Below are 24,254 nucleotides of genomic sequence, written 5' to 3'. Positions count from 1 at the left end.
GCATGGTTTGGAGGAGGAGGAGGTTTGTCTAGTTTTTGCCCTTTGTCCCAGTCTTCTCCAGTCCTGCTCCCACTGCTTCCCTGCCCCAGCTGGAGAAGGGAGATGCTCCCCTGCCCCAGCCAAACTCGTATCAATCCAGCAACCTGCTCTTTGCAGCACAGTTGATGTGTTCACGCTTCCCTCTTCCTCCCGAGATTAGACCTGGGATGTTTTATGAAGAATAGTTATATTTGATCTACAAAAAGATGAATGTTGAGGAGGAGGGAATTAAAAAATGATAAAAAAAAAAAGCAGCCCCAATCCCTCTTGGTTAGTGAAGCGACAAGGGAGCACTTTGTCAAACTGACATGCGAATCCTTTATTAACATCTTCTGGGCCAGCGGATGCTGGGAGGAGAGCAGTTGTCACCTCGTGGGCTGGGTCTTGGTCTGAGGTGTGTTCAGCGGTTTGGCTTTGAGATTTGGCCATTGGCAAAATATGCGCATACAGAAAACGTTCATTTGCAAATGTTATAGGACTGGGAAAATTTTAGGATGGTTTCAAAGGAAAATGTAACCACCTTGGAAACAGGCAGAAACATCAGTGCTGCTGCATGCTGCTCCGAGAGCTGGGCTTTGCGCTGAGCTCAGCGTAGCTGGGGCAGCTGAGGGGGTCACCCTGCTGCTCTCTGAGCTGGGCTGCAGAGCGGTCACAGTGCCTGGGGTTGTGTTTCAATGTGAGCTGCTGCAAGGGTGCAAGGATGCAGCAGCCTGGTGACTCATCTGTGGGTTCACCTGAGTCTTGGCCACCCTGCAGAGGACAGAGGAAGAGCCACATCCCTGTCTGCTGGCCCTGATGATGACTTTGAGCTCTGGCCGTGGGGCATTGCTGTTGCTGGGACCAGGGCATGAGGCACTCTTTGAGACAAAGATTTTGCTCTTTTTGCCTGCTGAATGAGAGACTAGGATCTCAGATCCACTTAATGAAGGGCTTTTCTTATTGTAAGTATCCTTCCCTAGCCCTGTTCAGGTTGGTTTGGGTTTTTGGGGGGTTTGTTTGTTTGTTTGTTTTTTCCCTGTGCCCTGTTCTGGAATTCAAGGGGGCTTGGGGTAGCTTGGAAAGATTTAGCAGGAGTTGCCCAAAGGGCAAATACTGCTTTTCCCCAGGTTGGTTCTTCATTCCTTAGTCTTCAAGTCTACTTTGTCCTCAGGTGTTTGGGGAACAGAAGGCTGAACTGGCCACTGTTGATTTGTATTTTTGGGACCTCATTATTAAAAGGGTGACAGTTGCTACATAGTTTTCAGAATGCAATGAGAGACAAAGCACAATATCTCTGTTTCTTGAGGCATGTTGCCAACACTGATGTGGTTTAGGTGTCCTCCAAAGAGTAAACTTGAAAGACTTGGGGGAACAAGTCATAGTGTGGTATGTGCCAAGGTGGTTCTCAGTGGTTTTCCTTCTTTTAAGATATTTCTTGAACAATATTCTTTATTAAGGTGCCTTTAATGGACCAGCTATCACATACAAACCCATACAAACCACATGTGCTATATTTTAGAGAAGGCTGCTATGATAACCTGAGCAAGGGTTTGGGAAGGCAAGGGGTATTTGTATCAAATTGCTCAGTTTCTACCCGTATGCTTAGTTTCCTGTGTGGGCAAAAGAACCTCATTAACTGCTTTTTATACCTGAGGTTGTGTGTTGAGAGTTGGAGAAGTTCATCAGAACTGCACAGGATCACAGAAACACATTGTCCCTTTGCTCCTTGAGTGCTGTGCACTGGCCTGAAGGAACATCTCCTAACGTGAAGGACTCGCAGTACCCGATGGTAATTGTCCTTAAGCAGCAGCACAGGCCCTTCCCGGTGCTATTCTGGCAGCTCTTAAGGGTGGGCTTTGTGCTTCTGGCATATGTTGTGACCTGTGCTTATTGCAGTTCTGATGATGTGCTCTGTCAGAGTAGCATCTCCTCCTGAGTCAACTGATTTACCAAGGGCAAGAGTAAAAGCACTGCTGACCTCTAAGCTTTGGAACAGAGAGGGGCTTTCCTGGCAGAGAAGGGTGGTCCTGTAGGGATGCTGCTTTCTGGGGCATGGAGCATGTGTTGGGTGCCTGGAGGAACTCAACAATGATGCTACTTAACCTCTTGGGAGGCTGCTGAGATTTTGAGCAGGGCCAGACTCCTCCATCCTTAGCCCTCCCAGCTGCATGGCGAATGTGATGTGACCTGCAGCCATGCAACGCTTTTGTTGTGTGCCTTGCGGAGACAGAAAGTGAGATGACTCCTCCTCCACCGCTCAGCTGCAGATAGGAGCAGAAGCCTCGAGAAGCCCAGTGCAATGTTCTGCAGCCCTGTGAGGAGACCAGTTGGGCCTGGAGTGCAGCCAAAGAGGCTTCACTTGGCTTTTGAGCGTTCACAACTGAAAAAACAACCCTTTAACAGTCAGTTAGTCTGTTTCTGCTATCAACTCTTTGTAAAGCATGCTCTTCAGCCGTGGTCTCAATCGGGAAAAGGCTGAAGATTACTGCTGAGTGCTGTCCTATTGCCTGGGCTGGATGAGCGTACTCAGTGCTCAGAGCAGAGGGTTGTGTTGGAGCAAGGACGCATCCTGCTTTCCATGCAGCTGTGCAGGCATTGTGCCATATAACTGCTCTAATGAACTCCATGTTTTTCATAGTATTACTTGAAAAGTTATTCTGGCTTCCCCAGCCTTGAATAGATTTGCTTCAGCGTGCTCAACTGCTCTTCTCTCTGCTCCCAGTTCTTCACGGAGGTCTGAATTGCTGGTTATTCAGTCTCCTTTGATTATAACCTGATGGGTGGTAGGGCTCCCACTCCAGCTGTAATTAGGCTGCTTGAGTGCAGCGTGCGCTGTCTGTTGCCCTCTCAAATTGTTGGTTTGCGCTGATGCTCACCTGATCTAAGGGGACGTTCTCTAGCAGCTGCAGCTTGTAATGCTTCCTCATGGAGATGGTCTGCATACTGCTCTCAGTTCTCCTTCTGAAAGGCACTTGACAAAAATCTGCAACTCTTAGATGGGCAGGATGGGAGCTGTTGAGGAGGTTGTCTAGTCCAACCTTCCTGCTCAAAGCAGGATCAGCTTGGTGGGTTGAGTGCTGAATATCTCCAAGCATGGAGTCTCCTCAACCTCTCCAGGCAACCCCTTCTGGTGTTCAGTCACCTTCCCTGTAGAAGTTTCATTTAAAAATGCAATTTGCTGTGCTTCAGCCTGTGCCCATTGTGTCTTGTCTTTTCCCCTGGGCATTGCTGGGAAGAGTCTGGCTCCATCCACTTTACTCTCCCTACCAGGTATTTATTTACAAGGGCGCAGCCTCTTGTTTTCTTTTCCATCTCTTATTTTCCTTTGCCACCTGATAGGCATGCGTGGTCCTGCAGGGGCCTAGAGCTGCCCCTTCCTGGAAGGCTGATTGTCTACATAAAGAGCTTTTTGGGGTAAAATAGATGTGATTCCACACCCTTGACTTTCACCCATTCAAAAGGCTTGTTAGGATATTAACTTTTCCGTTAATGTTATTCTGATGGCTGTCTGAAGTGAAATAATGGTTGCTTTTCCTGGAGATGCAGGGAGTAAAGCATCGCAGTCTGGTTTTATATCCTGATGGTTTAGATCATCAAGTTCTCAGGGCTTAAGCTCTTATTTCTTGTTTTTTAGTGCTTATAAGAGGATCTCCTGGGGCCCTATTGTACAACCAAATACAAATAATACATTAATAAAACAGGATTGTGTATTTGTCTGTAAGGCAGTCTGTAAGGATTACTTGTATATAACATTTTGTGGTATTAGGCCCTTAGTCATTTTGATCTGTACCCTCTACCACTTTTTTAAAAGTGGCTTTTCTCTCTGCTCAGATAACACTTGAGAGATGTTGCCTTCTGGAAAGAAGTTTCTTCAGTTGTAATATTAATTTCTGATTTTTCTACCTTTTTTCTGTATCCCTTTGGCAGTGTTTTAGTTTCTTCACGTACTTCTTTCACCACTGGTTGTGAGAAGCTAATATAGTTTTTGTGATAGTTCAGTTATTGAAGTGATAGATAATACACACAGACTGGTTATTACTTGTCAGTTAGTGCTGCCCTATGGGCAGAAAAGCCCTTTTAATGCACTTGTAGCAGTTTTAGTTTTATGAAGTACTTGAACTTTAAAGTTGGACTTACTGAAATGATCTAGGATGTATAATGGCCAGTATTAAAAAGGAGATTTAAATGGGAGGAGAAAAAAATACCTCCCTTCATGCAAGCCTTCATTGCTGTAAGAAGAAACAGTCGCTGAAGCATTGTACTTCATGTACGCTAGAAAATATTGTAATAAAAGTAAACTGGTAACGTGTCATCCTCTCCACAAAACTGTTCTTGCAATATCGCATTTACTTGGCTCTGACAGCATTCCTTCTGTGTTCAACCTGTTGTCCTGAGCTTCGAACCGTTTTTTGGCATTCACGTTTAGTCCCTCTGCAGAATGAGTGTAAAATTAATAAATTAATTCCCCCTCCCGCCCCCCAAAAAAGTGTTTGCATGCTTCAGCCTAGTTTCAAAGTAGGAGAGAGAGCAAACTGTTAGAGTTATAAGAACAAAGCGTGGAGAGTGGTTAGGAATTAGCCCCTAAAAAACACTTTTTAGATTATAGGGGGAAGAAGTGAGATGGTCCCAGAAGTTGCAGGCACCAAGATGTTGGGCAGAGGGTGTCCCCACTCACCCTGGCCTGCAAGATGACAAGTGACTGGACTTCAGACACCAGAGGAAAGGGGAGGGAAGGCTGGCAGGCTGCTTGATGGTTATCATTGCACATGGATGTACTCTGCCAACATAAGATTTTTTTTTGCAAATGTTTGTATTTTTGCCAGTCCAGTTGGGTTTTGGTCATGTCTGCCTGAGTGCATGTCCTGCTGCTCCAAGCCAGAAGCAGCTGTTGGTGGCTATGTGCCTTCACACCAGCTTTCATGTCACACCCTCCCTTTGTATTGGTGGCAGCCACTGGGAAGAAGGGCAGCTCTTCCAGTTGCTGTCAGTGTTTTGTGGCCTTCCCTGAACCTGCCCCATCTGCTCTGGCAATTGCAGGGACCACTTGGGAAACAACCAAGCATGTATAAAAGAAGTTGACAAGTGCTGGAGGCTGTACCTGTGATCCCAGAAGGAGGCAGGGCTCCGTAGTTGTCAGTCCCATGTTTATGAACCCCAGGGGACTCCCATCTTCTGCGTCAGCAGAGGATTGAGCCACATGTATAAGAGCAAGCAAGAAATCTTCCTCTGTGCTGCCTCCTGGGGAGCTGTCCCAGGGAGAGAAGTCCCGGTGGTGGCTGTAAGTGCAGTCCTGAGGATTGGCAAGTAAGAACCAAGCATGTATTTGTTTCAGCATTAATACTGGTTTGTGTTAATCTTCACAATCTGATTTCATGCATTTTTAATAAACTAGACTTGGTGGTTTTTAAAAAACATATTGCTTCCACTATATTTTGGCCAGAAACATGAGGTGTGGGCAGTCCCCTCCAGCATGGTCTCCTATGGGGTGTGGGTGCATTTGGCACATTCATTTGCCAGCAGAGATAGAGGGGTGAACCAGTGTAGCCCCTCCAAAATCACAGCGTGATCCTCTGAAATCACGGCTTGGCACTGCCAGAGTCACCTCCCTCCAATCAGTTGACCACAAGTTTTGCTGCCAACAAAGATGCTACTGATTTTTATTTTTTTTTTTTTAATTGCTGTGAGTGGTCCTTTCAGCCTCTAGAAAACATTTTCTGTCCTTTTGAAGATCTCATAAAGGAATTGAACCTTGGGAGAGCACTTGGTGGCTTTTTCTAAGCTTGTTTCAAGCATTGTGGCAGTACTGTAAATGACACTTGTCACACATATGTCTTTCAGGGTAGCAAATGCCCCCCTGAACTGCCAGCACTTCAGTTACCTAAAGGTTTTGCCCTTGCTGCTCAGTAGAGGTGACATGCAAAGCTCTAGTTGATCCATTTCACATTTGGGCTAGGTTTAAATATTTTTCATTAGTCTGTAGGAGCTTTCCATATGTCTGTTGATATTATTCATTACCCTTAATTCCAGCACTTGAGACCAGTTTCTGCCTGGTCCAGCCTCCCATTATCTGTATGTTATGTTCAAATTCCCCAAATAACAAGTATCTGCTGTCTGAAGATCAAGTAGATTTTCTAAGACTTTCATCCCACAAATGGATTTCCTGTGTTTTATTTCTCTGTGTTAAGGCTGAGATTTTCTTTTCTTTTTTTCCTTTTTTATATCCTCCACTGCTGCAGACTATTCAGCCAGCAGTGGCGATGATGCTGGATTTAACAGGATGCGCTGTCCCACTTGCTGTGTGCTCATTGCCAAACTACATTTTCTACGCATGACAGAGGTGTCCAGAAATTTACTCTTAATTTTAGCATGAAACCATCCTGCCAAAAAAAAAAAAAAAAAAAAAAAAAAAAATGCCCCTAAAGGCTTCACTTCATGAGGGGCTCCCCACTCTGATGATTGCACCGAGGACCCAACCTCCCAGTCTCATGACTGAGTCTGGATCAGCAGTCTTTGGTAGGGGCTGGTATTAAAATGCAATTTTTATTTATTGTTGCCTTGAAGCTGCCTGCATTTGTTTACCACTGTGAGCTGACCTTTGGGGAGACATTTCTCGATTAATTGGGTATCTAATCACTTCAGACGATTGACAGGCATGTGTGTATTGGAGTTTTTCTTCTTGTTAGATGTTTTCTCTCTGGTTTCTTCTTTCCCTGTTATATGGCAAATGATGCGTTTATTTTATGTATTAGTTCCTTCATTGTTTTTCTCTTTAGTAATGAACTGTTGATTTCATACTTTTCTGTTGTCTCTTGGCCTGAACATTTCTTTTGCCAATCCATTCAAATCATAAGAGTCTCTTGTTTTTAAATATGTGCTTATATGCTATGGGTAAAGTAGAGGCCAGCTATTTTAATTCTTGTAATAATTGGCCTTCAATAATCATTCTCTCAATAATTCTTTAAAGTTACTCTCCACAGACTTTGTCAAAAAGCAGCTGTGCCTTTATTTTCTGAAGACACTGACTCCTTGTAGGTATCAAACCCTTGCTCATGTTTGTCCCCTGGAGAATTTTGGGAGGTTTACCTGGTGCTTTAGGTTCCCGAGATGACAGGTTGTGAGTGAGTAAGTGCGTTGGGACATTTCTGCCTGCATTGGGTTTAGTTCTCTGTATGTATGTACCCTAAAGACCTACCCCTGCCTGTGTTCAGATGTTAGTGGGAGGAAGAAGATGCTCCTGGTTTTTATTTGTTTGTCCTCTAGTTATTTGCTAGTAAATAATCTGGAATGTGTCCATAGCAAACTGGTGCAGAACATACTTCCCCCCCACACCCCGTGGGAAAACATGGCAATGTGTTTTAGGGAAGTGATGTTTTGATTTTTATACAGAGGGCAAAATTTACTTCATGGCATGTAGGTCAGAGGCTCTGAAGAACTAAAACATGGCTAGATTGGGGATTGGTAGTGGGAAGTATTGGTTTTATCTGGGGAGGGATAATAGCATGAACTTTTTAATAGCCTTGGACTGGGACTCAGGGTCCTGGGATCTGTCCCTGCTTTGCCCCTGGCCAGTGGATGCTGTCAGAGGTATCACAGTGGGAAACCGTCTGAGGTTTAGTGATGGAAAGTTCAGTTCGGTAGCAGATCTCCTTACTAGCTTATCCTGAGTTGAAAAAAATATAATAAAGCAAATAGTGTGCATGCTTCCCACATGTGGCACTGAAGTTCAGGTAACCTCGTGCCACAGGCATGTCATGGGTAGTAGGTAGGGGAGAATCTCTTAACCTGAGTCTAAGCCTGGACTTTCTGGAGCAGGAGAATTTGATTCCCACCTTTGCTGTGCTATGAAGTCCCAGACCTGGGAAACAGTCTGGCCCCAGCTGTGGAGTCTTGGGCTGCCATGGATTTGTTACAGTGCTCTTTTTCTCTGGCTAAACTGGTACTTTTGTTATGTTTTACAGTCTACAGTGTGCCAAGGAAGGAAAATGGGTTAATTCAAAAAACAATTTTGCTGGAAGATTGCTCTATAAATAAATTCCAGAGATAAGTGAAATAAAACATTAGTGGAAGATGAAAGGAAGGATAGGGGAATGATGGAAACAAGCAGATGTAAGCAGCGAGACTGGATTTGTTCCATGGCTAAGTGCATATAGTGATAGTAGAAGTCCTTTTGTCACCAGTAACTTCTTTGGTGAGCAGCCCTTAGAGAGGAAAATCAGAATAACGCCAAGGAAAGACGTTCTTAGAGTGCTGTCTGCCACTGTGCACAGAAATAAGTCGGGTCTGTGCATCTTGGAGAGGCACTGGTGTGATGAGGAGCTGTGGCGCTCAGGAGCGGGATGGAGAGGACAGATCCATGCAGGGATGCTGCCAGGCAGAAATCCAGCTGCCCTGCTGCAGAGGGTAATGAGGGGTGGATGCCGCTCTTGTAGCCATTAGCGCTGCAGCTCCTGTGTTTGTTCCTAATGGCTTGCACCACACTTTTTATAAGGCTAGGTCATAAGCAGGGTATTTGCAATGTTGCCCGGTTGTGATTTTAATTGTCGCTTTGTGCTTCCAATAAAATGTTCTGCGTAACTGATCACAGGCAAGCCTTTTCTCTGCGATATTGTACCTGATGTGCTGGAAATGTTCACGGACGGGGCAGACAATGGTCTCTGTTCTTGTTCGTCCTGTCCAAGAGTCACCAATGCCACACAATCCAGCTGGAGGAAATAAAATATCTGTATAGCAACTAATGGTGAGATTTTATGCCTGGGCAAGCAAATCAAAGAGAGATAAACTTCCTGATTATTTTCCCATTGAGTTAAAGCTCCTGTAAAAACAAAGTGCCTGGGATACATAGAGGGAAGGTAAGTCTTTGTACAGCAAAAGGTGGCTCAGCTCACAGATGCTGTGGAGTACCTTTCTTGAAAGAACAAGTGAGGTGGCTCCTGGTTTGGGTCTGGTTTGGTTTAGCCCCTGGGTTCTTGGAATAAATGAATGAATTTCCCCAACTATTTGAAGCTGTGTGCAAGGGTGGAACATCCTCCCTGTGTCAGAATGTGTTGCTAATGTAATTTTTCCTTTATTTCAGCAACAGCGTACTGTTTATAGGCTAACACTGGTGAAAGCTTGGAATGTGGATGAACTCAAAGCCTATGCTGATCTGATATCCCTCGGTGAACCAGACTTCATCGAGGTCAAGGTGAGCTGCACGGAGCTATTTTATTTTTTTCTGTCAGTATTTTACTTTTTTCCCCTCCCCATTCCCCCCAGTCTTAAACTTATACGAGTAAATGCAATTCTTCCAAAGATTTCAGTGACGCATAAGGAACTAAGGACCTTAGCTCTTGTTTTTAATGTTAGGCTGCCAGGTTTCTAATATCTTATGTGTGAATTTGGAGCAGTCTTCAGTGTTATGCAAGACAAGCTTTGTATAAACCAGCATCAATTTCTGCCCAACAGAATCATAAGCGTCTGGTCTTTTTTATATTTCTCATGAAAGGAGAGGCTGATAAATAGATACTCTTTCTTTACGGCAACCAACATTTTAAACAAAATATTCTGGGACAAGCTGGTAGTTTGTGGTATTATTCTTCCCATCCTGGTCTCAAATTCTGCCAGGGGAAAAGGTGATAATGTCTGGTTTACTGACGTGTTATTTGTCTGGTGGTGCAAAACAGGGAAATGCTACCCTCTGGGACTGGAAGAGCTACTAACAGGAACATGTGAGATACAGCAGGACAGGAAGTGCTTTTTCTTGGGGTTAATCAATTTAGTATATAGAGAATGTAAAAAAAGACACATTACAAAGTATTCTGTAAAGAATCACTATCAGCATTTTCATCCAGCAACTCCCCTGCAGACCAGCACATTTACCTCAGGTCTGTATTTTTGTAACTCTATTACTCCTGGACTTTCCCTTTCCTTTCTCTTTTCTCTTTTCTTTCTCTCTTTCCGTTTTTTTAACCTTTATTTACTGCTGCTTTGAAGAAAAAGCCTGGAGTTTGCTGCAATTTCCTTATGAAATAAAACCCAAAGGTTTTGATATCATTGGTATTGAGAGGTCTCTTTCTCTCTGAATGTGCTGCTGACATTGATAGCTTAATACAAAATAAGATTTTGAGTATGGTTTGGGGAAAAAGCCTCAGTTTTACAATGTGTATCGGACTGCTTTATATTCTTCAGGTAAAACCTAGCAGGAGGAGTGTTCCTATGGGGCCCTTCCCATCTTGCATCTCCTGACTCTCTTACTGTAGCCTGGTTGTACAAGATCCTTTCTTCCAGCATGTGAGGCAGGGCAGAGATGAGTGTGCACGCCAGTGTGGAGTATGAGGCTGTTGGTGTACATGCTACTTAGACTGCTCTGTCATGTGTAGTGACTTTAATTAGTAAAATGAATCAGGTGTAAGTTAATCAACGTTTCTGAGTGCTCTCCAGGGCAAACATCTGTCTCCTCCAAGGCGGAGGGCTGCTGTTCACTTTGCCTGGGGAAGGATTCAGCCTTGCAGTCACGGTTTCCCAGCAGTGTGGAGCTCAGCTCCCTCAGTGGCTTTTCCCTGGCAAAATCATGCCTTGAACTGCCAGGGAAGTAAGCGAGAAGAAGTGGTCAGAGGTATTCTCAAGGTGGTCATAAATGTACTCCTGACACTATTCCAGCTGGGACAGGCTCCTGCCCTCACTACTTCAATCAAAAATGTCACCTCTGCACTCCAAGTACTTCACAGTGCTTGTCAGATCTCAACCAGCGAGGACTTTCTCCGAGGAGGGGTTATGTATTAAGCCCTTCACCATGTTTGCCAAAGTATGAACTGATGCAGAGAGGGGCTACATGACATTCCCCAAAACCACATAGCATGGTAGTGTAGCTGGGGGTTCAGCATCACTCGTGTACCTGCCAACACCAGCTGCAAAGGGTGTTCAGAGGGGTTGCAGGACAAGGAAGGCAGAGGGGTGCACCTGGCACCTGATGGCCACCTGATTGGGTGGGTTTGGGTCTTTTCATGGACTGATAAGAGTATAATTTTGCAGGCTGGTTTTGTTGTTTTTTTTTTTTTTTTTTTTTTTAAAGGTGTATGCTGTTTAATGTTACTTAATTAAATTTGCAAGTGGGATGCTTTGATCTAAATGTAATTTTTTCAGAAATATTCCAGCAGATAAGTGAAGTTCTGCAAGTACTGGAGGACAGAAGTGACTACCAGGGTGCTGATCCTTGTCAGATCACAGTGCCTTCAAGCTAAGGGACAAAACATCTTATGCCTCAGTTTCTTCTTCTGTGAATGGTTTAGCATTATGCCTATACTGTGACCACAAAAGCAGTCTGTAGTTGGCATGTGGAAAGCCTCTTGTCTTTCTAATCCCAAGGGCAGTACTCAGGGACACAGAGAGACTCAGGTTTAAGCCTTTTCAAAGGATGCAGCATGTCTCTCCCTTGTCTCCCCTAGTTGCTGTACTTAGGCTGGGAGCAATGAGGAACGTCTTCCCTTCCCTGGTTACAGCTGTCATTAAAAACCACAGTACAGCATTTCACAACTTCATTGTGATCTGTATACTCTAAATCCAAAAAAGTCTTACACAGTTTGCTCTTTTTTTCCGGTCTAGTGGAGGGAGGATGATTTTCCAAAGCTCTCAAAACCATAGAGCAAGTCTGACAGCAGCTAAGCCCCACAAGACAGAAGCGAGGAGCTGAGTACAAGAAAACACACTAATTCCTTTTCAGCTTCAGCAGCAGAAATGAATTGTCAGGGTGCTGCTCCACCTCGTTCACCAGCAGGCTCTGAAATAGTCTCAATTTTTTTCCATTTAATTGAGCTTTTAAATAGAGCTGTGCTGTCCTGTTATCTTAATTTGAGGACAGGAAAGTAGGGTTCATATATTTGAAGTATGAAGCATGCCATCATGAGCAGTGTTGCTGGCAGTACCCATTTGCACTGGGAGCTGAACTGGTATCAATGTCTGAAACAAATGGTGCAACTCTGTCCTGGCACAACATTTGGGGTTTAAATGGCATCTCCATCCCTTTTAAAAGTCACAAAATTTTGTGATGGCTTCCCTGGAGCGGGGGGGTTTCTTGACAATGGGTTGTGTTTAAATAGACCCCAAGTTGGACGAAAGGTCTTGCTTGCAGATTTTTATATGGGATGTTGTTATGTGAGAGCAAGGATTTTTTTAACACAGTTGCCTTTCTTCCTTGCCTCTTTGGAGCAAGAGTAATGTTCCAAAAGGTGGGCGCTTGGTGCTCTACAGAGGGGAAGTAGCTCACACTAAATATAGTATTAGCCCAAGTCAGTGGCCTTATTTGTTTCACATAGTTTCTTCTGCCAGTTCCCGCTAAACAGCGGCATTTCTAAAGTGCAGAAGATTTGGCTTGGTAGGGAGGTGCAAAGGCTTTGTCTTCTTGCTGCGCAGTCTCTGTGACTTTGAAATGGGAGGGGATTACATAGTTTCTCACCTCAAGCATGGAACCACTTTTTCCCTTTTCTTGACCAGAGGGAGTAAGTCACACGTTTTGGAGTAGCTGATGAACAATGAGTTGTGTTACTGCGGGGTAGTGAGAGAGTCCAGCCAAGTACCAACCAGAGAGGCTGACAGAGGGGATGTTATCTTAAGGATGGCTTCTTTACTTGGCTGTCCTTCTCTGAAGTGTTGATTGATTGCTGGTGGGGTGGTGTGCCCCCTGCCCTGCTGGAGATGTTCGTGTTGCTGCTGTGCCTGCACTCAGACCCTTACCCTGTGGACTGGCCTGACTATAAATTAGTAGGTTAGCCTCCTTTGTATTTAGCTGTGTGCTCTGCAGGCAACTTGTTTTCATCTGATCATCTTTAATCCTGGCTTGCAAAGCTCTTGTCCAATGCCCTACCCATGAGATCTGCCTTCTCTTATGGCAGGATCGCTGGTGCAGATGGCTGCTGCAGTGGTTTCAGAGGCATCTCAGCTGTGCTGTTGAGCAAACTGGGGTTGAGAATGCTTCAAGGTGCTTTGTTGCTTCTGCCTGTACACCTGTGGGGTGAAGCAAAAAGCCGGGGTCTCTGTCCCTGTGATGTTTGACTGCTCTGGAGTAAAAGGTGAGTAGATCTCCTTCTCAGCAAAGGAGAAGAGCAGAAGAGGGGTACCCCCGCAAAGCCTGTGAGTTTGCAATTGTGCAGGCAAAGTGAATGTAAGCAGAGTGATCACATAGGTATAATCCCACAGCATTCAAAGTGATGCTTGATGCAATAGTGCATAAAGTCAGGAGTTAAATTCTGACCCAAAGGAAGACAGGTAGGGTTGAGGTGTGTTCAAATTTAACACTCATTATTGCTGTCGGTATTCCCTTTCATGTGTTCTATGTATTGATCTGCACTTGGACAAAAACTCCTGCCAGTGTGTAACTGGCCTTTAGTCCAGCCCCGGCAGTTGTGGTGTTCACACAGTGTTTGTGACCTGGGAATTTTCCCCAAAAGGCTTGGTACTTTTTATTAAAAGTAATTTCTTGTGTTCCTTTGAGGATGAAGCATATTGAAGAACCTGTTTGGCATGTGGATAAGGCTTAGCTTTTTTTTTTTTCCAAAACCCCAGTGTGATAGGTTAAAAAGGCAAAGGCCAGGTCCTGCTCAAAGAAAATAAACAAAAAAATATTACAAGATACTGCAAAGCATCTTCCAGAAAATAAGGCTCATCTCAGTGGGATTTCCTGCTTAAATACTTGAGATAAATGACGTTCATTTAAAATGAATGTAGCTAATCCACTGTTGCTCCAGAGAGGCTCATGGAGTGGAGTGGATAGAGATTTAGATTCTTGCAGGGCTTAATACTTGTTCTCATTTACATGAGTATCTTACAGCGGTGTAACTCTGTGGGACCCTATTCTCTTATTTAAACCAATAGAAATTAGCCTTGATTACCCTTGTGTAAAACCCAAGTAAAGGAAGAATCAGTCATGTGGTTATTAAATACGCATCAATTTTATTTATTGCCTTAGTCTGTTTTAATGCCATAATGTCATTGTCATAGCCGTGCAAAGTTGATCGTTATATTTAAGATCTAGAACGTGCAACTCATCTTTTTGCAATGTTACCCTCTTTTTGTTGTAACAGCCAGAGGCTTGTGTTGACATGCAGTATTTTGCCATTTATATTCCTTCTTAAAGTAAAGGGGCAAAAGGATTTTTAAATGAAATGTAAATGGGTCGTAAAGAGCTCATTCAGATGTGTGAGTGGAGTGTGCTGCAGGGTCATGTTAGAGTAAGGCCAAATAAGCGCACAGAAACCCGGTCTGGACCTTTGGTTGTTGCAGACAGATCACGGAGCAGCTGGGCACACTTGCGTGTTTAATTGTGGCTGTGTCCACGCATCCTCTCTGCACTGTCAATAGCTTTAAGGTTGTGCGTATGCAAGTGTGTACATCAGGTGCTCAGGCGTGCACGTCAAGTGCTCAACCTTGCTTTTGATTTCAGAGCTACTTCTGCAATGGTGTGGGAGATCCGGTTGCTCTGGTCAGAGCTGTGGGTGAAATGACATCCCTAGGGAAGCGGTCTGTATTTGCTAAAGTGGAGCTTCATCTTGCAGCCTTTGCTGCCTGCCTGAGCAGAGCCTTGCTGCTTCTCTCCATCTGTTTTAATTTAAGGGGAAAAGAAAAAAAAAAAAAAAAAAGCCTGGCTTGTCCTTTGTTTGAGGGCTGTTCATATCATGGTGTTGTCTGAGGGCAGGACTTGGGCAGAGCAGAGATGAGAGTCATGGCACTGCACACAATTTCCTCAAGCCTTCATGAAATCGGTTTTCAGCTACTTGAAGGCGCTTGTCCCTGATGATTTTTCTGCAGCTCCAGTGCAGCATGCTTGCGCTGAGCTCGTATTGGTGGATGGGCTTGGTGTCTGGTGGAGCTAAGGTCGATATTCTGGGACTGCAGCTCCTGCTCTTGGTATCTGAGGCTCTGGTACAGAATTAAAATGACCAAGTAAATGTCTGAAAAGAAAGACCAGAGGGAAGTATCTGTCCCAGTCTACTCAGTCTTGTCATTTTAACAGTAAAGATTATATAAGTGCTTAAAATAATGAGGAAAATGAGCTTTGCTTTAATGAGTTTTTAATTGCATGCAGCAGAGGCAATTGCCCCCACTTGTCAAAAAGCTATTCGGAGTCTTGCTACCATTCCAGTCTACATTTAGATGAAGAGAAGGTGAAGGTAAAAAAAATCTCCTGTCCTAGTGCCTACTATGAAATAAATCCAAACAATGTATAATTTCCATGCCTGAAAAAAAAGCACCGACCACTTAATGTCCTCTCAACTGTGAGTCCTGGGTCCAAGGACAAGACACGAGGCATGGATGGTCCAAGGTGACCGGGTAGGCAGTGGCAGGGCTGCCCGGGGCTGTTCCTAGGGCTGCACCACCTCACCGTCATGCCGGAGAGCTGCAGGGTGGTTGGGCACCCGAGGTGTATGACTGCTGGATAAATCCCAGTTGCCCTGGACTGCTGTGGAAAGCTACCTCCAGGCGGGTCCTGAGCAGCCTCTGCTGTGAAAGCTGCTCCTTTCCTTATTAGCATCTGTGGGTGACAGAGACAGGGACGCAGCTTGTTATTTCTGTTGATCCAGCTAAAGGTTACAAGTTACTAATAGATGTGTCTGAGAAGTTCGCCTTGACATCAGTGGTTTTTTTCATGCTGTGAGTACATAGTAAGACTCAATAACAAGTTTCACTGCAAACAAAGGTGAATGACTAAATTTTGAATTTTCAGGTGACACTGCCACACAATTTCATTGAAAAGTCCATCTTTAGTCCAAGCCTGTGGTTTGATACAAATACATTTCTGAAATTGAGGAGGAATTTTTGCAGTCCAGCACTGGGCTTGGGTGCAAATGTAAGCCTGATGAAAATCCAAGCTAAAATGAGTTGTTCTCAGCTATTTTCTGTGTTTCAATAAAGGTTAGTATCCAAAGTAAGTAGGAAGCACAGGGCTTGGAAATTGCATTAGGCTTGTGAGAGTTTTAGATATGACCAAGGGAAGCTGAAGAAAATAAAGAGCATATAGAGACTGGTTGTGTGTGATGGCCCAGTGCTGCTGTGCTCAACTAACAGTCTGTAATAATAAATTTCTGCCCATGGCTCTGCGTGCTTGCTTGCAGGAGAAGAAGGGCTAGCACTATGTACTGTGTTTTGCAGCTGGGGAAACTGAGGCAGGGTAGGAGTGGGTCATAACAAAGCAGGTCACTGGCTGAAAATTCACCTCCTGCCTTCCAGTCTGAGTCTTTCTATTCCTTCTGCCTTCCTCTGTGCAATCTCTCTTTAACAGGGCCTAAGGAGCAGAGAAGTGAGTGATTTAACAGTGGCTATTTCTCTCTCAGTATCTATATGGTTCATTTTGAAGAGCTGGAATGAAAGGCTGCATCCAGCATTTCAGAGTTTGGCTTTTACAGGAGAAGTTCCTTTGACTTCAAGGGAGTTGCTGAAGATTTATGGACCACTGTAGCACCGATCTGCATATAGCCATACGTGTGGTGCATCTGGAGAGCTGGTGTTAAATATTGGGGTTATGCTGCGTAACTAACTATTTCCATTCCTGCTTTTCAAATTTAACTGACACAAATAAACCAATGTCCTTCGTTAAATCAACTTGAAAGCAATTATTAAAAACAACCAATGAGCCTGAATGCACTCCACCAAGGAGCAGACGTGCATGAGAGCTTGTGTATATAATTTGGACAATGCCGATGCTCAGATCATAAGCATTTTTATTGCAGAGAGTGCAATCTATCAACATGTCATTTGAGGCTTTTTATATTTGTCTTGGGTCAGGGCTGCCCCAGTTTTTAAACAGTGGCTCTGTCACTCAGCAGCTTGGCTGACACTTTGTTCTTCTGTTAATTCACGCGAGCCTCAATTAAACAAATTTCTAATTTGTGGGCTAGGAGTTAAGAAAGTTCTCTTGTTCAGTAATTAAGTCGGGAAGCCTGGAGTTTCAAAGTTGAGAAACAAAGTGCTGTCATATTTAGTTCCCTTGTGATCTTTCCTTCGTAGCCGTGTGGATTAAAATGATTGCTGGCTGTTGAGATCTCCGGCAAGGAGCCAGATCGCAGTAGAAGAAATGTGCTGCTTGTGCTTCTTGCTGCAGCAATAATCATCTTAGCACAAGGCGTTGCTTAAATACAATTGTGCACCCTCGGCTCCGTTACAGCAGCACAGAAATCCAGAGCACGCCCAGCACAGTTGCTCTGGATTTGTACTGGCATAACGAAGAATAGCTGAGATGCTTTTCAAAAGGCTTCTGCGTTTCAAGGTATTTGGCCAAAGCTATGTGGCATGATTAGGATGCTAAAAGCACCCTTATTAAAGACTAATTAAGAGGCAGCATCATTGATGTTGCCACTGCAGGGAAGTTGGTGTAAGAGCTTAGGGTGTACAATAGAATGGTTTCCTTTTTTAATACTTGATGTCTTAATAACTGTCTTCATGTATTACTGAAAAATATAACATGACCGCCCTAATCAACCGTTCACACTTTTTAAGTGGTATCAGCACTGTTAATTAACTCAAGTTTTAAGAAGTTGGGGAAGTTGAAAGCTGATGTGCTTTCATTCGGTGTGCTGCTAAGCTGATTTTCATTGATTTGTGCTTGTGAATTAATCAGCCATCCAAGCTCTTAGTTATTCCATTTGCCTCTGCGCTCTCTTTGCTTGTAAATGATATCTTTGAAGTTTATTAAAAGAATGAGTCATGTTGTAGCTTCCTAAGAATTTTACCCCTCTGTAGTTATACATTTTTCATGCTGCTCAAATCATAATCTGTATAATGAACACAGGGAAAATATTACTATATGGAGCTGCATCTATACAGTTGAACTTTGGAGATACATATCCTATTATTTGCGTGGCTGGCTGCTGTAATATAAGAACATTTAAAGTCTTTTTCAGACTTTCAGAGCCGGGCTAAAAAATTAATGTACTTCCCTTTTTAACACTCCCCTGACTTGTCTGCGGTTGTGCACAGTCAACCTGTTTCCATGCTGGCTCTGAGTTATGGTGCATGGCTCTAATATCCTTTGCTTGGGCAGTTTAATAGAGGAGGTCCCTCATAAATTTACCAGTGAGAAAGTAATTGCTTCCAAAACTTGTACAGTTTCTAATTAGCAGGAGTCTGTTTCTTTTGTAGCCCTATTTAAGCACTGTGTGGTTCACCTTGCTCTAATTTTAAGTGTTTGCAAAGGATCTGTCTCTGTTTATTGCTGAACATGACATGTTCAACTTTAATGTACGTGAATTAGGTCTTGGGAGTGCAGTGTCAGCTGGGACCAGGTGCTGTAAATATAGTGTGGATGCAAATGCCACTTAAAAGAAGTAGAAGTGTTCTTCACAGAGGAAAAACATGAGAATGCATAACATAATCATCCATAAAATTGTGTGTGCTCTGTTTTAAAGACCGGTACTTGATGGGATTTTGTGATTGGAATAAAATAGCTCGGCCAAAGAGCAAAGGTGATGAAACCATCTACAGAGGTACAGAGGAGTTGGGCTTTTGTCTAGAAGAAAAGCCATTTCTTGTGTGAGTTTGCCCTTTTGGGTGGGGTGGGCTTGTGACTTGGGTTGTGATACCACAGGTTAAACCAGTTGCATGAGGCTTTAATTACTTTTATCTGGAAAGAAAGAAATAAGCAAAAATACATCTCAGCAAGCCACATACTGCTGGCTAATTTATGAGAATTTTACTAAATTAAAGATGGAGCAAAGCAGTAGTGAAATAAGACTAAATCAGTAATTCAGGAGGTTCAAGTGATCAAATCTCCAAATTAAGAGCAAGTGATCTCAAAATGATGAGGCTGAAGGTGGGTGGAGTGGGGTATAGGAGAACTTGAGTGGTTGCATTCACCGACCAGTGATTGTTGCAGGGCATGGAGGTGGCTGCTGCAGGGGGTGGGTATTGCAGTGACCCAGAGGACCTCAGCTTCTGTTGCAAGTAAATCACCCAAATGAGCAGTGCTTGTGTCTTGGCTTTGTGTAGGGCACAGCAGGAACACATCCCACTCCAATGTGACCTCCTTCAGTTCGTTTGCTGTATCAGGCGGTTGGGCAGGGAGCTGGAGCAAGAACCCACTATCTCTGCTGGCTTAATACAATTAAACCTGAGATTAAGGTGTCTTTTGAAAAATACCACTTCTAAATTAGTGACTAGTTTTGAGTGTGCTTCCAGAAAATTATCAGAAAAGCTGTTTCCCCAAAGATCATGCTCCTGCCTTATCACACTAGTGAGCTGCAGAGCTTTGCAGACTGATGTGTGGTGGGAAACTTCTGTGTGCTCTGCCCAAGAGATGCTCATAGTGCTCATCACATCAGCCTGCATGTGCTGGGTACTTCCCACCCCACGGACTTTTTTTTTTTTTTTTTGGGTGCAGGTACAACGTGCCAGCACTGCATGACCTTTACTTCTGCCAAGGCAGGGGAGATCAGGAGTGATGGGGGCTTTGGAGGTGTATGAGCGATGGTGCTGGCCTTTTGGCTGGCAGACAGCGACAGGTGGGAGATCCGCAATCAGTGCAAATCAATCTTATTAAAAAATCCCTCAATGTTTCCTGTGGACTTTTGCTCTGGGGCAATTACTTCAGCTCTCAGCATTTCACAAAGCAGCATGGACTCTTTGTGGAGTGGTAGGATTATAGAAATTCCTCAGTTGTTCAGGTGGCCTTTGGCCTTTTTAATGTCATCGAGTCAGTTCTACTCATCAGTAAACAATAAGAATTTCTCTACAGCACCGTCTCAAGCCTGGATTTTCACCATCCCTCTATGTGTGCAGGAGGCGCAGGCAGAGATGGACTTTTTTCCAAACAGTTCTCAATATTTATTGAATTAATTTAAGCAAAAGATAGTAAGAGTAAGATGAGCTGGAGGGAATTTTTACAAATGTCTTTATATTTTTGGGTGTTTGCTTGTGTACTCAGTCCTGAAAAATAATCTGTGTGTTTACTGACTGTGTTTGCATTGGCTTTACTGTGCTGATGTTATTTTTGTATCTAGCTCATGGCCCTCGATATCCAGGGAGGATATTGAGCAGTTTGGACAAGTGCCCCGGTTTCTTTTTTTTTTTTTTTTTAATTTATTTTTATTTTAAACAATGGTCTGGAGCACTGAGTACCTGGCAGTCCCTGTAGCTGTCTTTCCTGTAGGTGAGGTCTGGGGGGAAAAGCAGTGAGGAACACACCTAATATCTTCCTTAAAATTCTACCACCACCACCCCACCCCCAGCAGGCACTTGTTGAGCAGCCTGCAGACCTCCATGCAAACAGAGCTGCTGATACCAAGCCAGGGAATTAAAGAATAATCTTGGAAACTGGTGACTTGTGTTTCTTCAGCTAGATAGAGGAGTTTGAGCAGAGTTCTTCATCTGGTTTCTGGAAGCACTTGGCCACATGAGGCTTTGCATTCATCCTTTCATGCTGGTGTTGAGGGTCTTGGTGGAACCTTGAATCGCTGGAGGTAGCAGCAGAGCCAGTAGCAAACCAGCTCTCGTGGTCTGTGCTGTGGTCGCCTCGAAACAGTGAGCTCATTGCTGAGCGACTGGGGTACTTCTGCCTCCCAAGGAGTGAATGAACAACAAAGAGCAGCACATTCCTCTAGCCTTGAAGTTTTCTTATGGTTTTGAAAGTCTTGTCCTAACTGGAAGTTGGAGGAGCAGTGCTGCCATGGAGAGGAGCAGACCAGAGGCAAAGCAGGCTGGATTAGGAAGATGAGGTTTCAGCAGTGCCATGGTGCTGTCCAGGGCAGCCATCATTCCTCCCTGATGGCCTCCCCCATGTCCCCGTGCAAAACTTTGTCTCACTTTTTTCCAGGCTGTAAAATGAGAGTAAGAACATGTCCCTCCCAGAGGCGTTGACTTGTTGGCTTCATGAAGGATCATTAGGTGCTTGGCTACTGCAGAAAAACAGCTTCGTGGAGCAGGGGGGCAGAAGGAAAGCCCTGTTTTTTTTCTGGGGGAACTCTGTTTTTGCCCCCAATGAAGAAGCTTTCATCCCCATGGAGTTTCTTCCAGTTTAGCAAAGGTCTTAGAGAAGGGAATGGGTGATATGGCACTAGACTATGCAAATTCACCATTTCTCCACCTTTAAAGCCCAATTCCATCCCTCTGGTTTGAACTCAAAATTAGCACTTGTCTTCGGAAGACCTCAAGGTTCACAGGCATCCTCTGCTTTGTTCTACTTTTGCACTATTTAATTTGTTTTAGTGTTTTTGCTCTTTGTGCTCTCAAGAATCATACACTTAGTGCATGCGCAGAAGAGAAGGATGGTTTGCACTCTTGCAGATATTCCACCCCCCCCCCTTTTCTTTGGAAGAAAAGGTGTTTAAAAGAAATCTGCTGTTTCTCTGGGCTCAAACTGCTGCTATCCTGCTAGCATCTGCATCTACACCTTTGTCCTAATGAGCCACATCTCTGTCTGGGCACCGCTGCCTGGTGGGACTCTGCCCAGCCCATCTGTGCATGGATGCATAATGCTTTACGAATGCCCATTTCTTACACCAAAACTGGGATTATCTTGATTTTTTTTCTATAAAATGACTAGTGGTTGGGAAGAACCTTGAGATCTCAAGATCCAAACAATCATGTGAACACAACTGAGTGTTTTACTCAAAATCTCCAATGTAGGTATTCATAGAGCCCCAGGTTGTGGTTACCTGGGTCTCATTGCATGGGGGCAGTTACAGCAATTGTCTACATCTAAAATAGGCAGGTTTAATTCTCTTGTAATTAAATTGAACAGCTGGAAGCAGGGAGAGCCAGCACTGTACAGCTGGGGGAGCTTCCCTGGGCACAATTAGGGAGGATGGCTTTACAAGGGGCTGGAACGAGATTTGCATGGATACTAGAGGACAGTGGTAGAAACCACAGCCTTGGCTTGGAAGGGGAGAGGTCCTTACCTCTGTGGCACATAGGACAGTTATCTCTAGAAATGTCACACTGACTTGTTGCATTGGTTGTTTGCGAGACTTTCTTCCAGGCATGTTGTTTCAAAACCAAGTGACCTTCTCGAAGTGACCTTGGTAGCTGAGGAGCATGAGCATCCGTCATTTGAATGCTTTTAAAGCTACTTTCTAGGATAAAGACTAACCTGTGTTTTACTGCTGGGGAAGCTTGGGTGCACAGCGGTTTGGTGATGTGCCACTGAGAGAGAGACTGATTTCTGATGCCATCTCCAAATTTGTTACCTTTCCATAAGATACGGTGTGAAGAGGGGACAAAACAGACTTTTCAGGGTTTGCTGCAGCTGATGTGCTGGCACTGCCCTGAACTTGTGAAGGGTTAAGATGACAGTGACGGTTTCCATGTTTCTTCTCAGGGTGTGACGTACTGCGGTGAAAGCTCAGCCAGCAACCTCACCATGGCCAACGTCCCCTGGCACGAGGAGGTGGTGCGCTTCGTCCAGGAGCTGGCAGACCTCATCCCCGATTACGAGATCGCATGCGAGCACGAACACTCAAACTGTCTCCTGATAGCTCACAAAAAGGTGAGACTGGCAGAGTGTAATACCAAGCACTGTATCTTCTCCTTGGAAGTGTTGCACAATTAACCTTGTTCCAACACATTTTCTCTCTAGAGTTAGCTGGATACTTTTGGGGGGGGGCGGGGGGCGCAAAATGCATAGCATATACTGCAGAGAGGGCTGTGGAATAGTTACTGAAGCCACTGCAGGTTGCAGCCAGTTGTGATAACTCACAGCAGTACCGTGGCAATCCAGGGAAGAAGCATTTAATGGCTCCAGGAGGAGTGCAGTGCGATATGTTGTGTGCTTTGTCACACTCTGCGTTTTGAGAAAGGCAAGAACAAATCTTGTTGATGTGGGTCAGCTGGTTTGTCTTGTTTCTGTTTTGTCATGATGGTTTTCAGTAGTATATACAGCTCAGTAAGGAAGCTACACAAGAATAGGTTAGGGCTGTGTTTTTCCTCTGTTGGATCTTTGTGATACCTACCAGAATTGTAGACCTCCTTCATTTCATCCAGAGTAGAAATAATGTATTTTTCTTCGTTTGGAGAAATAATTTTTGTAAAAGACATTATGTGAATGTTAACAGAAAATGCTTTCCTTTTAAGACTGGAGCTGCCTTTCTGCAATACTGTTTTGCAGGGCAGATGAAGCAGCTAGAACAATTATACGTGTTCTCCATCCTAATAATGGAGAAGAGGTAGTGGTGCTGCTTTCTGACACCAGTCCAGCATCCCTTATGCTACTGGAGTACTTTCGCAGGCCAAGCATGTCTTAGCAGCCTGTGTGTGTATAAAATGGTTTGTTTGAAACTTGGGTCCCTTCATAAATAGCATCAACACGATTTGAAATAAAAGTGAAATGCCAAAAAAATAAATTCATTTAAAGGATGCAGGATATAGAATCATTTAGGTTGGAAAAGACCTTCAAGATCATCGAGTCCAACCATCAACCATGCCCACTAAACCATGTCCTGAAGTACCCCGTCTACTCGCTTTTTTAATATCTCCAGGGATGGTGACTCAACCACTTCCCTGGGCAGCCCATTCCAATGTTTGACAACCCTTTTGTAAAAAAATTTTTCCTAATATCTAACCTAAATCTCCCTTGCCTTAACTTGAGGCCATTTCCTCTTGTCCTATCTCCAGCCACCTGACAGAAGAAACCAGCACCCACCTCACTACAACCCCCTTTCAGGCAGTTGTAGAGAGCGATAAGGTCTCCCCTCAGCCTCCTCTTTTCTAGACTAAAACAGCCCCAGTTCCCTCAGCCACTCCTCATAAGACTTGTGGTCCAGGCCCCTCACCAACTTGGTTGCCCTCCTCTGAACACGCTCCAGCAACTCAATGTCTTTCCTGTAGTGAGGGGCCCAAAACTGAACACAGTACTCGAGGTGCGGCCTCGATATGAAAGATATCAAGTACAATTTGGCTTTCTGAGCTCCAGAAGTGCTTAATAGAAAGATAGTAAAAATGTATAATAATGTGCTAGCTAGGCAACTGATGGAGCAGCTACTTATGCTAATTATGATTTTACTCTTTGTATATTCTTCAGTTGTTTGCTGAAGTCACGGATGCTCTTGCATCCCTCGCTTAAATGGGAGCTGCTTTTAGTGAGTGGTTATGTAGGGCTTTCCATGTGAGGTTATCCACAGTATGCAAAGGAAATAACTGGTTAAAATCACCACTTGCAAAAGATCCATATTATTTTAAATTAGTGTTTTAAAAGGATTAGAGTCTCATTGTTGAAAACAGCACAGTTACAAAACTGTTGCTTGCTTTTGCGATGTGCTGTTTTATGGGAACAGCCGTAAAGA

At 44.1% G+C, this 24,254-nt stretch overlaps 1 protein-coding gene across 3 annotated transcripts in view; it reads left to right on the top strand.

The window, feature by feature from the left end:
* Positions 1-24,254, top strand: part of LOC104317200 (S-adenosyl-L-methionine-dependent tRNA 4-demethylwyosine synthase TYW1) — a 110,821-nt gene that overhangs the window by 73,153 nt on the left and 13,414 nt on the right. For 2 of the 3 annotated variants that reach the window (XM_069791510.1, XM_069791512.1), the window contains exons 14-15: positions 9,092-9,202; positions 22,295-22,462. In XM_069791510.1, coding sequence (XP_069647611.1) covers positions 9,092-9,202; positions 22,295-22,462 — 279 coding nt within the window. The remainder of the gene's footprint in view (positions 1-9,091; positions 9,203-22,294; positions 22,463-24,254) is intronic. The other variant, XM_069791511.1, reaches the window with a different exon arrangement.

The sequence above is a fragment of the Haliaeetus albicilla genome, chromosome 9 (assembly GCF_947461875.1).
Source record: "Haliaeetus albicilla chromosome 9, bHalAlb1.1, whole genome shotgun sequence".
NCBI lineage: Eukaryota > Metazoa > Chordata > Aves > Accipitriformes > Accipitridae > Haliaeetus > Haliaeetus albicilla.
This window is presented reverse-complemented; position numbering and strand designations above follow the sequence as displayed.